The 23,510-nt window shown below is 27.3% G+C and overlaps 1 protein-coding gene across 2 annotated transcripts in view; it reads right to left on the reverse strand.

Annotated features, from left to right (window-relative positions):
• Nucleotides 1-3,451: 3,451 nt before the first annotated feature.
• The window catches only part of LOC107448576 (serine-rich adhesin for platelets), a 28,074-nt gene continuing 8,015 nt past the window's right edge, over nt 3,452-23,510 (reverse strand). For both annotated transcript variants that reach the window (XM_016063834.3, XM_016063833.3), the window contains exons 4-9: nt 22,595-22,777; nt 18,679-18,807; nt 10,008-10,179; nt 7,835-7,926; nt 7,544-7,705; nt 3,452-3,750 (exon numbers count right to left, since the gene is read on the reverse strand). In XM_016063834.3, coding sequence (XP_015919320.1) covers nt 3,637-3,750; nt 7,544-7,705; nt 7,835-7,926; nt 10,008-10,179; nt 18,679-18,807; nt 22,595-22,777 — 852 coding nt within the window. In that variant the 3' untranslated portion in view covers nt 3,452-3,636. The remainder of the gene's footprint in view (nt 3,751-7,543; nt 7,706-7,834; nt 7,927-10,007; nt 10,180-18,678; nt 18,808-22,594; nt 22,778-23,510) is intronic.

The following is a 23,510-nucleotide window of genomic DNA, read 5'->3' on the forward strand; positions in this document are numbered from 1 at the left end:
GCTGGTCAAAAAATTGTCACTATGTAAAAATTATGCCAATAGTACAAATTGCTAATACTATTGGTCCACGATAAAATTCAGAAATATTTTACCCATTCTTAGAGTAAATCTGGTTGAGAAACACTGGTATAGGTGACAAGACATTTTGATATCATTTGCTTTTGTAATCACATGCATTATGTACAGGGTTGAGTTTTTAATGTCAAAATTTTTTTTAAACTGTCAAAAATTGGTTAAAATTATCAAAAACCTAAGCTGATAGTCAAGATAGTAGCTGATAGTAAGTTTTTCATAATATGTTTGAAACACTAGTTTAAAATATATACCAAAATACACATTATTACATACAGACAATAATTATATTAAAGAAGAAAATACAGTTTTTAGCAGAAGAAAAATTTTAATTTTATCTTAAAATTTTATTTTTTTTCAGAGCTCTTATCTTCTCAAGGAATTCAGTAAAGGAATATTTTATTTTGATGATTTAATTTGCAATTTTTGATAAACTAAAATAACATATATTACGGAGCAATTCGCACACCTGCTAATTTAACTTAAAATTTTCATATAATGCTCGATTTTTTCTCAGAGGGAATGAAGGCATAAATAACTACTAAAATGTTTAAATAACTCTCTCTAATCATGTAATGCCTACTAGTAACTGACTTTACAACTGTAGAGCTTCCAACAGGTCTTTTATTAGCATATGGTGGTCAATATTTCAAGTATATTTATGTAACAAAAGCATTTAAAAAATCTTTCCCCAACATATTTAAATTTGTATAAGCAAAGCTATAATTAATTTCCAACATTAAACATTACATGCAACGTGCTATTTAAGATATGAATAATATTGATACCAATACCTAAAAAAAAACCTTTTAGGCTTTTTAAGTAAGGGCTTTATCCATGGTTAAAAGTGTGAAAAACTTATCAATCCTGGTTTGCGCAATTAGTATCTATTGTTAAAGATGTTTAAATGAAAGTTAAAAACATAAAAGGTAAAGCTAATACCATTAATTGTGAAGGAAGAAATCAAACTATTGCCCTGAATATTGAAACGTCACAGAATATTCTTTAAACAATTTATGAGCTTACTTTGCAAAACAATGAAGTTGTCAGCCTTTCACAGTTGATGCTGTTATAATACCTTAAATGACAATATATTTTATAAATTAAAAAATTCTTAAGTTAAAAACAATTAATCAGTTATTATTATATTTAAAAATTATTATTAATCATTACAGAAACTATAGGCAAGTTAAACTTGTAAGAGGACAATGTCCTATTTGATTTAAGTTTTTGAAAGATGAGTATATTTTAAACTAAAATTTTTATTAACATAAGCAATAGACTTATTAAGCCAATAAAATTGTTTAAAATAGTTTAACTTTATATTTAAACACTTTTGTTAGAATAAGCTAAGATAAATTTTATAAAAATATTTAAGATAAGAGCATATTACTTATAACACTAGCAAATAAATAAATAATAGTTTCCAATTTTGTTATTAAGGTTTGAAATATTGTTAAAAAAGTCTAAGAACTTATTCTATTTCAGAGTATTAGTGCAATCAGTAATAGTAACCAATCAATACAACTAAGTGTAGATGTAACCTACAGAATTCATTAAGCATGATACTTAATTAGAGCTAGTGAATTGTGGTTTCTTTTCTCTTGTCTTTAAAGTAAGGTTTGTTTTAATAAAAGGAATTTTTTTTATGTAGCCAGTTTCAATTCAATCAATGAACAAAAAATTACACGAATCTCTGTGGAGTTTAAATGAGATTAATTTAAAATGAAAAGTCATTTCATGACGTTTTATAAACTGACTATATAAGTAAGTACAGATAATACATCTTTTGTATATTCTGCATATACTGATGATAGGTGAATAAATATATATTATATTATACCATTATACTACCACATTTGTGAGAAAAAAGCAAATTAACTATGATCTCTTCAAAAAATTTTTTTTTAAAGTTTTGTATTAATACATCAGCCCACAGATTTATTCTGGCCTTGCTGATAGAAATTAATCGAACATTTAAAAAGACAAAAATAATTTGAAATTAAAAAAAATCGGTTCCCCTATTAAAAGAAATTGAAACCCTCCATTAAAAACTTGTCTTTCATCTTCATAAGCTAAGTTTTCCCCTTATTTTACTTAAGTTTCAGTTAATTCATTTTAAATATTTTCTTTTAGAGGCACAGTTACTGAATCATTAGTTTAGAATTAGATGTCTTTTTAAAATTTGTAAATACAAATATTTTACAGCATTCTTTGCGGTAAAATTTAGAAATTTTCTACAGTGCTGCAGAACAATACAGAGGTTCTGCTTCTGAGTAGATGAGTTTAATTTTTTATGTATTTAGTAACAAACGATTTTTAGAATACAAGTAAACATACATGCATTTATAAATATCTGAAGAGGTTAAATCAAATTAACCTTAAAGGGGAAAGAAAAAAAAAACATTATATGGCATTTTAGAAAATGACTATGCCATACAAGTATAGCTAGATGATGCATCATTTGTGTATATTCCATATACAAATGATTAGTTAATATATAGGTATCTTTATGATAGATGCTATTCATATTCTGAATTAAAACCATAACATTCTAAAATGTTTCACTTTAAGTGTCAATTTGAAATTTGTAGCATAAATTTATAATGGCTTCTTTTTCTTAAGAGCTAAATTTTGTAAAAATTGTTTTTTTTTTCCTTTTTAAGGAAATTTAGAAGGTTTAAAAATTTTTGATATATAAAGAAAAAAAATTTATTTTTAAAATATTACTAAATAAAAGAAGGGAAATAATTAAAGGATATATTTACAAACTGATTAGATAAAATATCAAAGATATTATAATTTAAAAAATTGCGATAATTTCATAAATTACAATAGTTTACACCTTAAAAAACAATTTCTAATTTTATAAACATAATCAACACTTTTGAATTTATTATGCCAAAATTTCATTAGTTTCAATGTATGAAATCCTTTTATTTACATTTTTTAAATTTGTTAAATATATAAATTGTTCATTTTTACTTATGCGAATTATACTATATGAAGTAGCAACTATATATTTAGCAGATATAAATAGTTAAACATATAAATGGAAATGTTTCTGAAATACTATTTACAATATTTTAACTTATATTGTTAAGTAAATGCTTTCTTATTTCAAACATAATCTGTAAACAAATTCAATTGCATAATAGTTGTATTAAAGAATTTAAAAATTCGTTTTTAATGACGCAACATAAAATGCAATAAAAGCAAATCAATATTAAAATTAATAAAAAGAAATCAGAACATCAAAAAAGACTTATACCATTCTGTATAGGAGTGGCATTGAAAATTACAATGTAATCATATGATTTTAAACAGGGAAATAATAATAAAAAAAACAAATAATAAATATCTCAATAGAAAACACACACACATATCTAAATATTTAATTGCTTTTTGATAAGAATTATAACATCAATAAATCATGGCATAAAGTAAAATTATAACAAAAACAACAAGTAATAAATAAGGTATAGATATAATTTTAATGCTTAGTTCTAACATAAGTAAAAGTGTATAAATAAAACTATAGAAAAAATTATTATGAAAGTTTTCTCATTTTGATTTATCAGGATCACGAAGGACCGGACTTCTGAATGGTAAACCTAGGCACTGAAATACAGCATCTTCGTTTGGAGTATCCAACCGTTTTTCCATTTGTATACCATCCTAAAAATTTTAATAATTCATCATTTAAGTATTTAAAAAACTGTAAGGAAGAATAAAATAGAATGTGGATGGATATGCTAAACACAAATGTTTTGCTTTAAATTTTTTTTGAAGTCTGCTTTAACTGAATCTTTTTTTTTTTTTTTTACTAAAAAATTCAATAAATTTTATTTATTTTTTATACTTCAAACTTCAGTTAACGTTGAACCTTAATAGAGTGTTTAGCTTTTTCATAAAATTACAGGAAATACTTAGTTCTAATATAAAAGTTAGAAGCTTGATATTTTTCTTGCATAGGCTCAACTAGTTATTTTTTTATTATTTCACTATATAAAAATGTTATACATATTTATAGCATTTCTAAACAATCAAAAATTTTTTATTAAAAACTTTCAACTTTTAAGCATGGTTGGCGTGTTTTAAATCATGAATCAAAAATTGTGGTTTAAATCTTTTGATTTTATTCTGACCATTGATTTATAAAAAAAAATATTTTTTTATACAGACTAATTTATAAATGCATACATAGGGTTGTGATTTTTTTAAAAAGTTAGTTTCCTACGATATCGAAGATTTTATTCAGAAAACTATTAAAAGGAGAATAAATTTAAAGTATTATTATTTTGTGTTGAAAATAGACTAATAAATGAATAAAGAAAAAAGTGTTTAAATTATAACTTTCCATTAGCTGCATGAAAAATAGTTTGTTGTTTAATAAACAAATTTCAATTATATAGTTTTAGTTTTGTGTTTATTTAAATATGAGCACTTTTACAACTTATTAAATATGCAGCTAGTGCATAAAAATAATAAAGAAAGACTTCTTCTGATAAGAATAATTCTGAATAATACATTTTTAAAGTTCTTTTTTTTAAATTTAAATTAATTTATACTTCATTTGATATCTAATGGAGATACTTGGTCTTCATTTTCATAAATCTATATAAAAATGCTATGTAGATTGGTCTTCATTTTTATGCCTGAAAAAATTAAAATTAAAAAAAAAACTATGACTTCAGCTATTTAGAGTGATTAGTTTGTAATGATTATATGTATCTATTTTAATTATTTTAGTCATAAATATTCAGTACATTATTATGTACCCAAACAAAAGGAAATAATGTTACAAAGTAAGTTACAGTGGGAAGACCACATTTGGAGTTATTCAATATAAAATAACAAATACACGATAAATAATGTCAATTTCAATCAACAACAAATAAATCCATGTGGCTCGCAAGGTTGATCAAGTTACACAGCTTTTGTTACAGATTTCCACATTGTTTTCAAAATCTCGATATTTTAATATGCTATTACAACATATCGCAAATTCTGAATCGCGCACTTCAACTGGTAATAATTTCTTGATCCACTAGTTTAGCGATTATTCCTCAGTGAATCCGCGTGGCTTTGAAGATTGTTTTTTTCAGTAGTTATTAAAACGAATTTTTCCATGGTATTTAAAATCTCTTTTAATGCCATATTCGGCAAACTTTGAATCAAACGTTTCAAACTCAACTATTTACGATTGAACCGCAATCTCTTGTGGATTTATCATCACATTCTTGTCAGTTATCGCTAAAGATTTTAATTGTTTTCTTAATGCTCCAAAATCATACATGAGAAATTTCGAATCGCGCATTTGTAGAATTACTTTTCGGTGAACTTGATTTGTGGTTCATGCATTCAATTTTATTGCCCATGTCATTTTGTTGATTACATTTCCAACGTTTTGGGATTTTCACTCGGCTTTCAATATATCATCACAATCTGTGAATTCCAAATCATGCTCTTGAGTAATCACTTAATGACTCACTTTAGTCATGACAATTTTGCCTTCTGCAATTTTTTCAAAATGTGAAATTCTTGTGCAGTCTGAAATTGTAATAAGTGCATGGTTCCTGGCGGTAGTAATCCTTTTATGTGAGATGTGTGAAAAAATGCCAAATTTTTCGCTCTGTAGCAAAATGTCGGCTTTCATTTACATAACATTCAACTTTTTGTTTCATATTATAGCAAAAATCAGATTAAAATTGAAACAAAAACAGGATATTGGGTAAAACTCATAAAGCGGAAATTAGCAAAAAAGTGGAGGATTCTTATCCCTGTATACTTTTTTTTTTTTTTTTAAATAAGACACAAGTGTGAGAAAATGTTCTTTTTTGAAAAGGGTTTTGCGTATTTTGATTGTTAAAAAGTGTTCGGAAAATAGACCCTTTCAGTAAACAAACGTCCGGATATGAGACTCTGCACTGTATATGAAATATTAAAAGTACTATAAAAGGAAAGATCACTATGTTCAAGGGCATCGCCAGTAAAGAGGACTAATTGTTCTGAAAAATTTATTTTTCTATCTTTATAACGTAACAGAAGCCTATCAAACTGATAAACATAAATATTCAAAAAAAAAAAAAATTAGATTTTAAATTTAAAAAAGGAAACAAAATTTAAAAAAATTCAAATTTTAAATTTTTAGAAATAATCTAATAAATAGCGGAAAAAAATTTAGTAAAGTGTGAATGAACAGAAGTTTAGCTCAAAAATAATTTAAAAACAAATTTTTTAAAAATCTTTTCATCTACTACTACTATTCAAGTACAAAACTTGACATACTCCATACTTAACATTGCTTAAGATGTCTTAGAAGTTACATAGTAAATTCTCCATAAGAACGTAATAAATTTTTTTTTACAAAAATAAATGATGAATCCACTAATCTAGATATATAATTATAAAAAAATTAGAACAAATGCAATAAGTAGTTGGTAAATAACAGAGAAGATTTCAATATGGTGAGTAATTTTTGTTTTAAGCCTAAATTTTTAGATATATAATAATTTGTATTTATATTATAGAATTACAAAAAAGAATTTTCAGTGAACTGTACTTAGAAAAAAATTTTAATTGAAGATGATAGAGAATTGGAAGGATTGAGCATTGTTAAAATATTTTACTTCATCACAATTATTTGCAATGCTATTTATTCACATCTTAAAATTCAAATTAGAGCATTCTCCTGTTAAGTTTACTTATATTAACTAATGTTTTCATACATAGGAATTAAGAGTGATTAGTTTAAATGTATACAATCTACCTTTGCTTGAAAAAATTAGCAATCTAATTTCCAGAAAGTTTAGTTTAATTAAGATTCTTCCCATGTTTTTCAGAGCACCATGTCACGATTTCTCAATTCACAGAAGTAAGAGTCTTAAATAATATTCATATAATATATTTGAAGATATAGAACCTGTTAGATATATTTCATTTTATGGTAGGATAATCACTATGTTATTAAAAAATAAGTGAAATTTGAATTCAATAAGCAGACAAACTTTTTACATTTAAGAGCAAAAATTTTTACCTTAAAAAAGAAATTTTTTTCAATATTTAGAGGTTGAACTTTTAGCCTAAAAAGTCTGTGTTATTTTTATAATTTAAAGATGACATTAAAAAAAGAAAAAGAGATGACAAAAAGATTAAAAAATCAGGATGATTTCACGTTAAATATAAACAATTGGTAAAAAATGCTAATTCAAGCCAAGAGACTAAAAAATCAATCTTGATCCAAGAAAAAATAAATTGCATTTGTTGCTTGCAACAGTTAAAAAGTTCCCTTGAATAAAAATTGCTAACTTAATAAACTATAGAAACTAATGGACAAACTTAAAGTAAAGCAAATATAAAAAGAAATGAAATGTTTAATTTTATTTTAAAATAAATATATTTAGCAAAATTTTTAACTTCCAATATTCAATAAATGTTATTTTTTCAATGTTTTAAGAGCTATACTTACTGGGTTTATAACTTTTACTCTTAAGGAATGTTCATCCAAAATCATGTTTCGTTTTTTGGCTATCTGTCTGATAGCTTTATTAAAGTAGGTAGGTCCAGTCAATTTCAATAAAGCACAAGCCTGCTCATCTTTGGTACAAACTGTTATGTCTAGTCGTCTATGCTGAAATAATAAAATATAAATTTTGAAGCTTAAAAAAATAAATAATTATTGTAATTAAGGTTTTGATAAAAAATTGCAAATGAAATCAACAAAAAATAATAGCATTCAAAAAACTATTTCATAAATTACCTTAGCTCCATCAGTTTTAAGCTTAAATATTCCAACATATTTTGTTTGAGCACCATTTTCCTCGTGTCTTATGAGGTCATCAATGAGGTAACCTAATATTTAAAAGAAGGGAAAAAAAGCAACAGATTCATTAAAAAAGGAATTTCAACAAGAATTTGATAATTTTAATTAAATTATAAAATACTTTGATATTTATACAGTAGAATGCATTAAAGAGAGGATAATAAAAGGATTTATTTGTTAAAATTACATTTCTTCAGGATTAAAATGAAGAATTCTCACGATAGAAATTACTAATAAACTTCTTACAGTAAAATTTAAAATTTATTTATCAGTATGTTTCTAACATCATTACACGAGTATGGAAAGTCTTTTAGAGCTATAAAATGTGGAAGTGCTTTTCTTCTGAAAGTGACAAAACAGACACAAAAACATGATACATTGAGAAACATTGCAATATGTAAGGATTATAAACGTATCCAAAAACACTGTTGCAGCTAAAGATAGAAACAGAAAATTTTCATTCAAAAATAGTAATATGTTTCATTTGATCAATTGCATGCGTTAAAGTTTAGGTAACGATTTTTTTTAGTATACAGTCTCATATAGGTTTAATTCAGAAAACTTCTATAAGGCATCCTTGTAAAAAAAAATTCTTTGAACCTTGAAAGATCTTATAATGTCAATGAAATACACTTTTTTGAGAGAAAATAATAAATATAAAAATTAGTGTGACATATAAGCATTATCTCTTTGTGGATAAGCAGTGCAATTTTGTGATTATCATAAATAGCGGCAAAGCAACGTTTAAAAAGACATAAATTACACAAAAATGGTATGACTGGATGTTAAATAGTGGAAGTGGCATATTTTAGTAGATATAAACTATATAAAAGTGACCAATAGATAATGTCCTAAAATTAGATGTAAATGAATAATGCACCATTAATACAATACTTTTAATGTATAGAAACTAAAACTGAAGTTAATATTATTTGAAATCATTCAATGATGTTCTCATCTTATGATATTGGTGAGGTTTGTGGGTGCTGTTGATTCTGAAAGAAATGTTTATTGTAGTTAAGCTACTGGCAGGATCACTCAATCTGTGCATCTAAATTAGGAACTGATACTACCCAGATGACATGGTATAAAAATGGATTTGGGCATTAGTACATGTATGTACTTAATAAGGGTAATTTGGTTGATGTCTTTGAGAATTATAAATTGGATACTTTGTCCAGAGTAATCTTAAAGGCTTAAACCTAAAGTGCGCGTTATTTATATTTTAAGGCTAAAAAAATAACTAAGTATTCATTCTACTTAACTATTTAATATATTATGAGTTCAAGTCCTGTCATATTAGTGTAAAAAACTGACACATAGTTGATAGGCTTAGAATGTATGGCAGATGTATTGTACCAAATACAAAATGAACATAAATGTTGCTGGAAACTAAGGAAGTCTTAAGTGAAAAAAAAATATTATTAATATACCTAATGGCTGTGGATTTTGCATTTACATGCATTACACTTATGTAAAATTATAAATGCAAGCTAGAAAAAGTAAATACAGGAAGTACTATGCATTAGGGAAATTACCAACAGGTGACATTTAAGAGATGTAACTAGATGATGTCAACTAAGTTATTAATAATAAATATCTTCAAATATAAATATGTCTACTATTTTAAGCAAATTGTATACAACAGTCTTATTTTTTACAAAAATAAAAATGAAAAAAATCTTTACAAAAATAAATGTAAATTCCAATGAAAAAGTTTTTAAGTTCTCAAATATTTTAATAAAAAAAATTTCAAAAATTTATCAAAATTTTATTAAAAAAATTGTTTTTCCCTTGTGAAGCTAAATGAGACTTCTTTATATTTGCAAAATAGCAAGTATCTTTAAAAATTTAATAAGCTTGTTTAAGAAAAAAATATTTTTGAAAACTTATAGGTAGAATATTGCTCATTATATAAATGAGGTATTCATATAAGACATTAAAAGACAACAAAGAGAACCCCAAAATATGATATTTAAGCTGAAAGAGGCAGTTGGAAATTAATAGGAAGGTTGATTGACTGTTAATGTACTCTCAGTTACACAAATTGGTTTTAATTGTACAAGTACAAAGTAAATTTTTTTTCTTTTTAAAAAAAGGTTGTTGTTACCATCTTGATGAAGCTTAGCAACAATTTCTGGCAAAATTTTATGATCATTTTCATGCCCTTCAGGCAGAGTTAAAAGTAAGTCAATATGTCCTGTTGATAACTTATTTCTACGAAGGGATGAACATGCATCACACTGCACGTATGGAAATGGACTAAATATTCTTTTTAAAATCTAGAAAGAAAAAGATTATAATCAGCTAATTCAATATTAAAAATTTTCAGCACACAATACAGAAGAATCATTCTGATTTAATAGGATTTATTTAGAATAAGCTGAGATTGTAAATCACACTTAAAATTTTTCTAAATGATACAGATGCTTTTTCAATAAAATAATTTAGAAATAGTGTTACTGGGTGTTTAACGCGATAGTAATTAATTTTTTAGATCAAGTTCGTTGATAGAATATAGGGAGGTAAAATCTTAAATACTAATAACAATTCCCAGCAAAAAAGTTTTTCTAAATCATAATCACCATTCCTACTGATTCTTACCTAACATGACCATCTGAATTGTTTAATTTCATCTAAGGGTCTACAGAGGGAAACAGTTCTAAAACATGAATAGTTATATCAAGGAGGGATTTTCTGGGAGTATTTTTCTCCTCATATTGCATAAAAAAAAGATTAAAAATAATTTTATAAAATGTTTTGAACAAAATTCTTCATAATTTTTAAACAATTTATTTTAAACATATTCCTCCAGCCCTTTATTTATCTTCCTTATAAAATCAAAAATAATTTTTTCGCTACAATTTTGGTACAGGTGAAGAAGTCAGGAAGCCCTCATACAAAACTTTCTTGCAAGAGCTTCATGATTTATCACTCTTCACCTACCTTCTGCACAAAATTCTCGTAAATATTTTGATTATTTGGAGGAGGTTTAGTCAAAAAAAAAAAAAAAAAAAAAAAAAAAAAAAAAAAGGTTAGAAGCTGGAATAAGTAGAAAATACAACATAAAAATTGCAGAAAAAAAGAACCCAGAAAAAATATTAATTTAAATGATATATTTTCATTTTTACAAATTAAGGGAGCAAATATCATTCTCATATTAATATTTAGCGACAATTTTGGTAAAGGTGAAGAGATCAGGAAGCCCTTGCACAGGAAGCTTCACATTCAAGACTTTCTTGCAAGCTTCAAGGTCTATTATACCTCATTTACTTTCTGTCAAAATTGCTAAATATTCAGATTGTCCTGGGGTTGTTTGGTCCAGAAAACGGGGGGTAAAAACTGTAATAAGTAGAAAATAAGTTAAAAAAAATTGCCCCCCTCCAAAAGAAAAAAACTCCAGAGATTTTGAATTTTAATGATATTTTTTTACAAATAGCGGAAGCAAATATCCCTTAAATCTTCCACCTTGCCAAAACTATTATATATATAGATAATAGAATTTATTACTTTGCTAGATTCTTAGAGCCGATGGTAAATTTTTTAAGAAACAGGCATGAAGGTGGACAAAAATAAAAAAAAAGCTGAAGTAATATAACGTTATCACTGGGAGGAGGTAGTGTTCTATATAATACTGTGATATCAATGAGATATGTAAAAACACAACTTCTAGCTCTGCCGGGAGATTTCGATCTCCCGGAGATTCCGATCTCTTCTAGGATCGATGGTTCATATTAAAATCGCCTGAATAAGAAACATTGGCAGAAGAATCACATGTATCTAAATGTCTAGTTAAAGAGATTAAGCATAAGTTTAAAAATTTTGTTATATTACAAGCTTTTGATTCGAGAAAGTCTGCAAACCAACAGTTTTGAGATGAGTGGAATTCTGCAATATTCGGGGAAAAATTCCGTTCTGCTCTTAGTTCTTAGACCCGACCTGGATTGAAAGAAAATCAGCATAAGGAGTAAAAAAGAGTATACTAAAAAATCAGAATCGTATGACCTAAAATCAAATTTTCAGAGCAAGGTTAAAAAATAGAAAAAATATAATTTATTTGGAACAGATGGCAGCTATGCGCGATGCTACAAAAGAAAAGGACACAAGCAAACGAAAAACAAACATGTGCACAGATAATACGCTGGGATGATCAAGGATAAGAAGGAGCTGAGCCTAGAGAACTATAATGAACACATGCGCAAATTCAATATGCGTCGCACCAAGGAGGAAAACCACGGATCAAATATCGGGGCTCTAAATTAAACTGCCTTGAACTTAGAGAAGTCAACCTTTCCGCTCTGTAGCGGAAGTTGCGGTTGTCAAGGCAATGGCGCACCTGCCGAAGCTCCACCCATTTTCTCATGAGGATCATTCTTTCTCGAGAGGCTACTGCAGAGGAAAAAAACTTGTAAGTCCGGTTAGAGTTTGGGTGACTTGGGTTTTGGCAGTCATAGGGGAGGAGGCTCCTTTAATAATTCCAAAATGTACATTTTTGGAACATGGTCGGAAATGTTAAGAATTGGAAGAAAAAAGCTTGTGCAATTCACCACATTGGGCTTCTGAACTTACCTTCTCTCGACATTTAAAACAAAATTGTAAATAAATATTTTTTGTACAAGGGAAAAATTTCAGGAGGAAAAAGAGGAGCAAAAAGCCAGGACAAATAGAAAATAAGCTTGAAAAAATCAGGGAAATTATAATTTTTAATGTTTTTTTTTTTAAAAAATTTTAAGCACCTATAGTTAATAAATACCCCAAAAATCCGTTCATATTTCAAAACTTCTAATCTATCTAGTTCTAGACTCTCATTAGAAATTCAACAGTTAAAACAAAATAATTTAATTCCCTTTCCAAATCAAATTGTCATAAAATTATCAAAAAGTTATAAAATATAGGGACAAGATGTCTGGGGGAAAACAGAGATAATGCAGTATTAGAACTTTTTTCATGCAGCGCTGTGTAATTATCTGTTAAAAGAAAATTAAAACTTATTATATGCAACCTATTATGGTTTTTATCTTATAAGTTTCCTAAACCATTACTTTTTTAAAAAAAAAAATTTATTCAGCTTTTAAGCAATTTAACTTTTTTTTAAATGAAAATATTATAACACACATTGATAGTGAGCAAATGAAATTAAAGAAGAAAAAAAAAAGTCATACAAAATATAAACCTGGATCAGAGCCGTTTTTATGCTTATAGGGGCCCTGGGCCTGTCATTATCTGGGGGCCCTTTATGAGTAAATTTAGAGAAAAAAAATTTATTTTGAATAATTTTTAAAAATTATTTTATTTTAAGAGTAAAAAACATATAAATTAATTATAAAAGTTTATATACATTATTTTTATCGAAAATTTAAGGTAACAATACTTTTCGCGCTTTTTGAGAGGCGATTCTTCTATCACATCATCAAAATCAATTTCCTGTAAGACATACATTTTGCTTTGCAGATCAAAATCTGTTAGACTTAGAAACATAAAATTATGAAGGTGTGTAGAAAATATGCAAGGAGTAAGAAAAAATATAAGAAAATACAGTTTGATTATTAGTTTTTTTTTATAATCGCCGTTGAAAGACTGACTCAATTTTGAGATAATGTTCAACTACGTAGCCTTGAAATTTTAAAACCAATCCAGAAGACAAGGAAACTCCTGGATCAGTACCCAGAGGTATTGAATTGTTAAGAGAACTTGGAGGAGTTTATGACCCCGACGGATTTAACATGCACCAGTCACCATTTTATACTTGGGTATTATTCACCCGGCTCAATTCGAACTCCCATTCTCACGAACACGAGTCCATAGCCCTACCATCCACCAAGCTATCATGGCCAAATTATTATTTTATTTTATAACAGTCATTGAGCAGCCCACCCGATTTCGAGTTTACTACTACTAATGTTTAACTCCGTAGCCTTGTAATTTTGAACCCAATCCAGCAGACAAAAGAACTCCAGGATCAAGTAGTGGAAGAAATTTTTGCCTTCGTGGAGGACGTTTTGATGGAACATGCCAGCATTTGAGTTACATGGAGAGGAAAACCACGAAATCCTCCCACGGTTAGTCTGATACCAAAGGAACTCTAATCCGTGATCCGCCTACTACCAAGGATATTTCACCTCAGCACTGTGGTCGGTAAAAGCCGGGTGTGGAATTCATATCAATCAGCCATCACTGGGATTCGAACTCGGTGCACCTCATTCGGAGGAGAATGCTCTATCCCTTGAGTCCAACTTTATTGAGTAATAACTCTGCGCCAGGTACCAATTTTCCAATTTTATTGATTGGTACCAATTTTATTGATTTGCTTAAGTTTAATCATCTTCAAAATGTAAATGGTAATTCAATTGTAATTTTTGTGGAAAAAAAAAGGAAACAAACCGTTTTTCCTCTTAACCTGCAATGAATGCAGAAGCAACCACGAGGGTTAGTGAGCAAAATGAACAGGTAGCGGAGACTTCCAGTTTTTTAAATAATTGTTAAATTATTAGTTAAAAACATGCGCATTTAAAAAAATAAGAAAAACATTTTTCAGCATTAGGAAATAATAATTAAAAACTGTCATTAGCTGGAATAGAACCCACGATTTCACAGTTTTGTGTTAGATTTCATAATCATCAGCCCCAAATATATACACCTGTCGTATGGATATTTTTTAAATTTTATTTTTAAATTTAATAAATTAAGTCATTTGGATACTTGACATTCTTGAAAAATGCTTTCCAAATTACCATTTTTAACGTTTATAACAAGTATCTTCAGTTTATTTAGAAGTAAACCATAATTCGGCTTATCTTATTCATTTTCAGCTTATGTATATGCACCAAAAATAAATTCAAAACTAGACTAGATATAAAACAAGGACTGCAAATTTAACTGTCGGATATAAAACCTTATTTAAGATTGAAAATGATAGAACGATGAAAAATCTACTTTCCTCGAATTAAATATTTTAAAAATAGTCTGTTTTTAGGTTATAATATTCGTAATTACCTTAATAAATATTAATCGTAACGTCGGGGTTCCGCCCATGGAAGACATTTAATATATCAATGGAACACACTAAAGCTTTATATCAATTAGCAATTAGTTTTAGAATTGCAATTATAGAATAATTATTATAAGATTATTATAGAATGAATATAGAATTAATAATTATTATAGAATGAAAGGTTTTAAAAGACAAATATTTGTTAATGTTTAATATTTGATCTAAGAAAAAACATAACCCATATTGAAATCTAACGAATAGCCCCTGATAAATTTCGTGACAAAAAAAAAAAAAATGAAGCCTGATTGATTTCCGGATTTTAGAAACACCTTCTAGTTTTACTATTCAATCATATTGGTTTCGATGTCTTTCATCCCACATGTCTCACTAGTGATTCAACATATTTTGATATCATTTTTGCTTCGTTCTTACTTAATATTAATTTGTTTGCGACAGTTATTTTTTTACTACTTTTTCGCGTATTAATTGTTAAAGTATTAATTGTTTTTTGAATTGACAATTTCAATCATCTTTTAGGTATTTAAAACTGCAGCATATCACATGAAAGTATTCAGTATACATCATTTTTACAATGAAGTAAAATAAAAAAGAATTCTGATCCTTAGGAACAGATATTAAATAGTCTCATGATCGAATGAAGGAGCATAATTACCTTTCAAACAAATAAAAAAAAATTTTACCTTTAAACTAAAAATTTGCTTATTTTTAAATAATTTATTAATACTCAAATTATTTAAAAGATGATACGACAACGAAGTTTTTTTTATTTTATTCAGTCATTTATTTATATTTTTTCCATTTTTTTATTTATTTTTATTTCATTAAATTAAATGCACACGTTTAAAATAAAAACAAAGCTGTCAAAATTTCATATATAGTTTCGATTTATAATTTTAAGAAATTGATTCGACTTAGATTAGGAAATTTAAAAGCCTTATTAATGAAAAAATTGTGAAGACTTATTAACTTTAAACACATAATAGCAACAAAAAGGAGTTAAAAATAGAAACAAATATGATCAATATACAATAAAATCATAAGCCAACTAAATAAATTAATTTCGTGTACGAAATATAATATTACAAATTAAACATATTTCATATTTAGGGGAAACATGGAAAATATGGTTATACAGGAGTTTTAAACAATTTTTTTCTCATGTTTAAACATTTTTTTAGCTGATGATCATTTGATTTCAATCCTCTATTACAGTGTTTCCCAAACTGTGGTACGCGTACCCCAAGGGGTACGGGAACAGTTTAGCGGGGGTACGCATTCTTATGCAAAATATCTTGCAATAAACGAAAATCTCAAAAAATTTCACTCAAAAACAAAGCCTGCCATGAAAATTTACGAATACATATTTTTCTATTAGCTATTTTTTGCAGAATTAACAGTTAATAATTATTGGTGTCAACAGCAGTTGTGATTTTTAACTTTTGTGCAATTTTTGATAGCAAAAAAAAAAAAAATTTTTATTAGTGGTACGCAGCGTTACGAAAAATTTAGAAAGGGTACACAAAAGTCGTAAGTTTGGGAATCACTGCTCTATTAAACCAAATCATATGTTGTTTCTGTCTATTAGCAGTAAGTAAAATTGAAATAAAATTACATTTGTTGCATCAATTTTATCCAGAACAGACCAAATCAAGAGTTTTGGCAAACAGGCCAGTCAAAGAGGGAATCGAATAGTGGCTCGCCATTTAAATAAACAAACAAAAAAATCTCTATGTATACATGAAAAACTGCGTAAACCTTTCACGTTTTCCCTAAAATTAAATTGATTTACCAAAATTGATTTAATAGAAACATTTGCTTACCTCCAACGTGAAAGATTTATGTCTTCTTAATATCCTACGAAAATTTGATAGAGAAATTTTTTGATAGAGAAATCCTATTTATTCCTATTTTCCTCTTACGATTGATTTGAAAAATAACAAAATTAAATCAACTACAATAATTAAATAAATTAAACAATTAGGCTAGTTGAAACATTTAGGATAATTAAAGGCAAAAAAAGCTTTTATAATAAATTAAAAAAATATCTAAATTTTGCAAGAGAGAAAAATTCGAATTGAACGAGTCCCAATTTAAAGACACTATGGAAATCTCAAGACAGATTCTTACTAGACCCTCCCCCTATTTACAGCCTTAGAAATGTTTTCTTTTTAAAAATTTATGACCAGAAATCAAACAAAAGGGTGGTTCTGTGGATATCTGATATTTCCGAAGTTAGGAAAAAAGAGCCCCTGGGCAATATCAAGAAGCTAAAAACATTTTCTCACAGTGTAAAGTGAGGAGGCTATTTGACAACTCTGTGGGTGGTAGCTACGAAAGTGGGAATATTTTCATGAGTGGAAAAAGCGTTTTATTGCTCTTTTGGTTTGAAAAGTGAAGAATAACAATTATTTTATACTTGTAAACACTTCGATTAGATTATGAAAAGCATCCCACTTTGTAAAAAAGAAAAAATAATCTGAATAAATCTCTGAATAAAACTTTAAAAAAAGAAGAAAAAAATGGGATCTGAGGGCCCTCTTGAGTTATAAATAATAAATGAGTTAGAATTAATGCAATGAGAAAAAAAAAAAAAAACAATTAATGCAATGAGATTTCAGACTTTTCGGGGGCCCCTTCGGAACTCGGGGCCCTGGGCCAGGGCCCACTGGGCCCATCCTTAAAAACGGCTCTGACCTGGATAGTCATTTTGATAATGATAATAAAGAAAGTTTTTATATTCGTGAGTTATACGACATAATAGAATATTTTGAAACAGTCAAAAAATTAGGTAAAAAAGGTAAGGCAGCAGGATTTCTGAGAAACACTACGTATGTTAAAATATATCTTTGAGAATGTATTAATGTTTTTTTTTTTTTTTTTTTTTTTTTTTTTTTTTTTTTTTTTAACTTCTTGAGAATGTATTCATGAGATCAATTATTAAAAAAGTGGAAAATTTGTGCAAAAAAAAAAAAAGTTTTTTTTGTCATTTCTTAACTCACATAACTATGTGTGAACAACTCTTCATATTAATTGATGGAAGGTAATTTGAATTAAGAGTAATATGTGACGTTGCGGTCTGAAATGCAAAGTCCGCACTACGAATCTCTGACGTTGGACTACGTCACTTGCAGCCGATAATTGACGTAAACCTCATACCTGAATGGAGATATGCGTGAAGGGCGAAATCAGCAAAACGCGAACAGTATGCTTTGGATGTAACTTGGCCGCCTCCTCACAGCTTGCTCTCTCTCCCCGTCGGTTCTAGCTAGCAGTCTGGCATGTTCTCGCCGGTTACCTTTTAGCAGTTTTTTTTCTATGCTGCTTCAATGTTAAAGTGGTTAAGTTTTATATATGTTAGAATGTTTTAGTTAAATTTACAAGTTTCCTAAATGTTGATAAAGATATTTATTTAAACTTAGTGTTATTTATGAAGAAACCTATAATCCGTTCTCGGTAACATTTTCATGTGGAAGGTTTTTCTAGAGTTATATTTCTTTTTAGAGTTTAAGTGGGGACTCTAACAAAGATACCAAACAACCCACAAATGTAACTAATATACATGAAATGAAGTCACATCAATATCTTTCAAACTTCAATTCGTGAATCTGACAAATATTAACACAAAAAATTCAGGAACAATATTGTATTATTAAAGTTTTTATCAATAATTTTATAAGAAAGATATAATAATTTATATAAGTATTTATAGAATAAAGTAAACAAAACAATTTCGAAGTCATAAAAAGAAATGTTTCGTAAAAAAACTTACTGTGGTCAATATTTTTTCTGCCTCTGGCCTCGGTATTTGACGTTTTAAATCAGTGAAATATCGTAGAGCAATCAAATGAGCACGAGATAAATTAGCTTTAAATTTAAGATCTCGAATGGTACGATGACCCTAAAAAATAATTAAATGTACTGTAAAGCACAAAAATTAATTTTACACAATTTTCTGAAAAAGAATATTATAATATTCAAGAATGGCTTTTAGTATTAAGATGCTGGTTTAGAAACTAGTATTTAACCATAAGCTGAAACTATTTTAAGCAATAATTTTTTTAGCATAGAGTGAACAAAGAAACTGAAAGAACCAATAACTTTCTTTAAAATTTTATATCGGTACTCTAATAATTACACTACAAATAAAGTAAGAATGTAGTTAAACTATCTAAGATTAATTTTTAGATAAATAATAACTAATTAGATTGATAATGATTTAAGACTAATAAGAATAATTATTAATTAATTCTTGAAGACACTCTAACATTTTCATGTAAAAGAAACACCATTTTTAAAAATTAACACAGTAATTTTTCATTGTGTTAGAGTTTTACAATGTTAAATATATAGCAAAACTAAATTTAGTTTATTATAATGTAAACTGTTCAAACACTTTTGTATTAAAACGTTGTGTTCACCAGTGTCCTTTTTAATTGTATTTTTGCAACATTTCTGCAAATTTTTTTTTTGTGAATTAAAAAAAAAAATTATAAAACGCATAACCTAATAATTTAATGCAGAAAAAATTAAAAGCCTATTTTATCCTTTTTAATACAGTTAGACATCTACTTAACAAAGTTGCAAAATCCCGATAAAAAGTTCGTCATATGGAAAATTCGTTAAATAGAAAAACACCATTTGAAATTCGTAAACACAAGGCATAGTTAAAATAGAAATTGATACACATTTATCTTGTAAATTATTATCTATTATCGAATGATTTTAACATTTTATATAACTGAAATGATTTTAAGATTGATGGTGACTTCTTCATCATTTCCCTCATCATCTTCCTTGTTTTCCTCACAATTTATTGCTGTATTGTTTTTATTTTTTGCACTATCCAAAATATCTGATTCAGTTAATGCTTCTATGGTTGCTGCCTCAGAATCAATAAATAGAAAATCATTAATCAGCACATCATCATTAATGCTGTGCTTCTTTCTTAGCTGTACCTAAATTTTCTTAAGTTCTTCGAAAGGAATATCATCCTTGTCCTCCGCGCTGACTAAGAATCCAGCTTTAGCAAAACTGTTACGAATAATTAAATCTGTAACATCTAAGATGTTACTATCTGTAACATCATAGTTCCATGCTTTTGAAATTTCTGTCATGCTTTCTCTTCAATTGATTTTTGGCATGAATTCCTGAAATAAATGCAAACAAAAAGGAAAAGGGATTTTACCGCTTTCTCTAAAAATAAGTGTCAGCGAAAATTTAATTCAAGGGCATTTCCCCTATAAAATGCTGTAAAGGGAAAGTGGATCTTAAAAAAAAAGTTCGCTAAATAGAAAATTCACTTCGCTATTTCAAATCGTTCGCTTTCGTTACTCATTTTACAAGGAAATTTCCATAGTGTTCTTGGCTCCTCAAAAAAAAATTTGCAAAATAGAGAAATTTGCAAAATAGAAGTTTGCTAAATAGAAGTCTGACTGTATTTACTTTATTTATCAAAACAGTTTGTTATTCATAATGTAATGTTTTCATAAGTTTTTACATTAAATATAAAACAGAAATTCCCCGAAGAAAATAAATATAATAATAAATTAAACAGTTTTTATAAACATTCAATAAATTATGATTGCTATTTTTTATATTTAAGCTAATTTTCTTCTTCCTAATCTCATGCATTCAACTTAAGTCGGTAACGTCATGGTCTGCGGGATCAGCCAGTTTCCTTTCATTTGCTGCTGGTTGTTCTCGCGTAGATCATGACGCCATCCGTTATCTATTTAAAGAGTTGTTAAGCTTCTGTTGAAGCAAATTATTTTGCATTTATTCATTCTTTATTTTCGTTACTCATTTGTCACTTTGTTTGAGAAAGTATGTCCACCAATTGAATATGTTTTTAAAATAAATCTATTGTCATAGAAACTTCATTCTTTTATTTGTTTTGTTAACAAACAGATACAATGATATTCTGCGACAATCTCGAATGTCAATAACCAAAACTGTTGTTCTCTGCATCTTCATATTTATTGATTTTAAACTTAAAAACAGAGCAATAAAATAGCTACAAAAAATACAAAAGCAAATAACTACATACAGTAAGATATATGTAGTTACTTAAACCTGATTTATTTCTTCTTAAAAGTATAGTATGATTATATAAAAAGCCTAAATTAAAATTTTAAATTGATAAAATAAAAATAATAAATAGATAAAAAAATTCTAAAATCACAGAAGTTTAAGAGATAATCTTTAGAAATGATGTTCTTTCTTCCATTTTTTGAAAGAACACCATAATTTTTAAAAACAGGATAAAAACATTTTATATTTTAATAAAATATGACTACGAGTGGGGATTCTGTAACAAATTCAGAACATCGGAATACTGTGAAATTGAAATTCCATTTTAAAAATTAGATTTTTCTGCAATCTAAATCCATGACTTTCCATGATTTTTTTTAAAAAAAAAAACAGTTTAAATCATGACATTTCATGACAAATTTTGTACAATACCATGACTTTCCAGGTGCATAGATACCCTGTATGTATGTCTGTTAAATGTATGATTAAATACTGGACATACTTTTAGCTGGATGCAATTAACATAACAAATGTAATTTTGAAGAATTATGCTAGATTTCTGACAGTTATCTTCTTACACTATGACAAAACGTGAAGCCAAATTTGTGCAAAAATCACATTTTCATAGCCGCTAACCTTAGGAATCAAAAATTAGGAACACTATATGCGACAAAATAATACGCAAAAATTAGGAGAGTGAGACCAAAATTTAACTATTAAATAATAACACTAATAGACATATATTTAAATACCGTATGTAAATTAGTAAAACAAAACTAGAAACACTATCTTTAGTGGGAAATTAATAATATTAATATTTTATAATTAGGAATACCGGTATAACAATTTAAAAACAACCATTACCTATTAATACATAATTACTCTTCTCAAAATTATAAAACGCAGGTAAATAATAATCTACATCACAAACAAATATTTCTGATGCAAGTGTTAAAATACTACAATAAATTTTTTAAAAAATAATAATAGTTGTTAAAGATTCATCTCAGTGAAATGATCAGCAACAGCTATTGGAAACGTATTTTCTAATAAAAAGCTACTAAAAATTACTTCAGCACAATAAACACTGAAAGCGCTGTTGCAGCAATCAGAATAAGGTATTGGTTTAAAAGTAAATTTACTGCAATTTTATAAAAATATCAGATTTTCAGATTTGATTTAAAAATTAGGAACAAATCCTAAAAATTCAGAACAGTTGGCAGCTATGCATTTTACAATAAAAAAAAACATTTATATATTTAAATAGAAAAATAAATTGTTTCAAAATAAATATAATAATAGCAATCTATTCTTAATCATCAGTAAAAGAATAGATTGTTAAAATAAATTATTAAAATATTAACCTATATTTTTATATTCAATTCAAAATTGTCACTTATTTGTGACAATGAATGGGTAAGGGAGTGATAGCAAGGGTTAGAGGGAAAATAAAACCATTAGATTAAGGAATATTTATAATGCTTAGTACTTTTTCTGCTTGTATTGCCATGTACAAAAATTTAGGAATGAAAATTATAAAACAAAAATATAATTAGATTTTAAAAGATTAAGACTAACTAAGCATTTAAAATTTTTATTGAAAATAAACCATAACCAAACTTAGAATGCTGACATATATGAACATAGAATCTTACCTCTTTATATAAATTTTCAGCAACTTTCGATCCTATTCCCCATACTTTAGAATATAAGCGTATAGTAGCTTCTCTCTGTTTGGAACACACTTCATTAATTTTACGTAGTTGACCAGTTTGTACAATTTCGAGTATATTTTCAGCAATCCTTTTGGCAATACCACTACCCAGAGCCTGAACATCCTGATAATAAAATTGAATGATAAAATATTAAAGAAACTAGATCTACATTTGTCCTAAAATTAAAAGAAATATCTCTTGAAAACTGGCTATATAGTGGGCAAAAGAAAAAATCAGGATATATTTTCGAACTGTATAAATACACTGTAAGAAAATTCCGTAAAATTTACAGTTTCAAACTAGCTGCTGGTTTGGTTGTGCAAAACCATACAACTTACTAAGAACTCCTGAAACTGAAGGTATAGGTAATCTTACTCAAAGTCAAGCAAAAATACTAAGGTTAAATAAAGAAAGTGTTAAAGTCACAGTTAAAAAAGACCTGGAAAATTTTTCATCATTTATAGCTGAAAATTTTGAGAACTATGTCCTCTCATCAGATGATGTCATCATTGTAAATCAATTTAAAAATTCTACAAATCTGAAATTATTGGCAACAAAATTAAAATTTAAAAGTATTTCCCTAACTGCTGCAGGCCACATGCACAAATATATAGCTTCTGCGAAAAAACTTGCTTATGAGTTTAAAGATATTCCTTCCAATGAGCTTGAATCTCAGTATAGGACTTTTCTTGCAAAATGAATTATCAAACTATATGCCTGAAGAAGAGTTTAGAAAACTTAGCATAGAAATTATTAAAAACTTTCTAAACAACAAAGAATTGCACAATAAGAATGTAGAGTTGGTTTTGCATTCCATGTACGTAGCTTCAATTGCTTTATCAATTAAATTTGTGTG

This window comes from Parasteatoda tepidariorum, chromosome X1 (assembly GCF_043381705.1).
Source record: "Parasteatoda tepidariorum isolate YZ-2023 chromosome X1, CAS_Ptep_4.0, whole genome shotgun sequence".
In the NCBI taxonomy this organism is placed as follows: domain Eukaryota; kingdom Metazoa; phylum Arthropoda; class Arachnida; order Araneae; family Theridiidae; genus Parasteatoda; species Parasteatoda tepidariorum.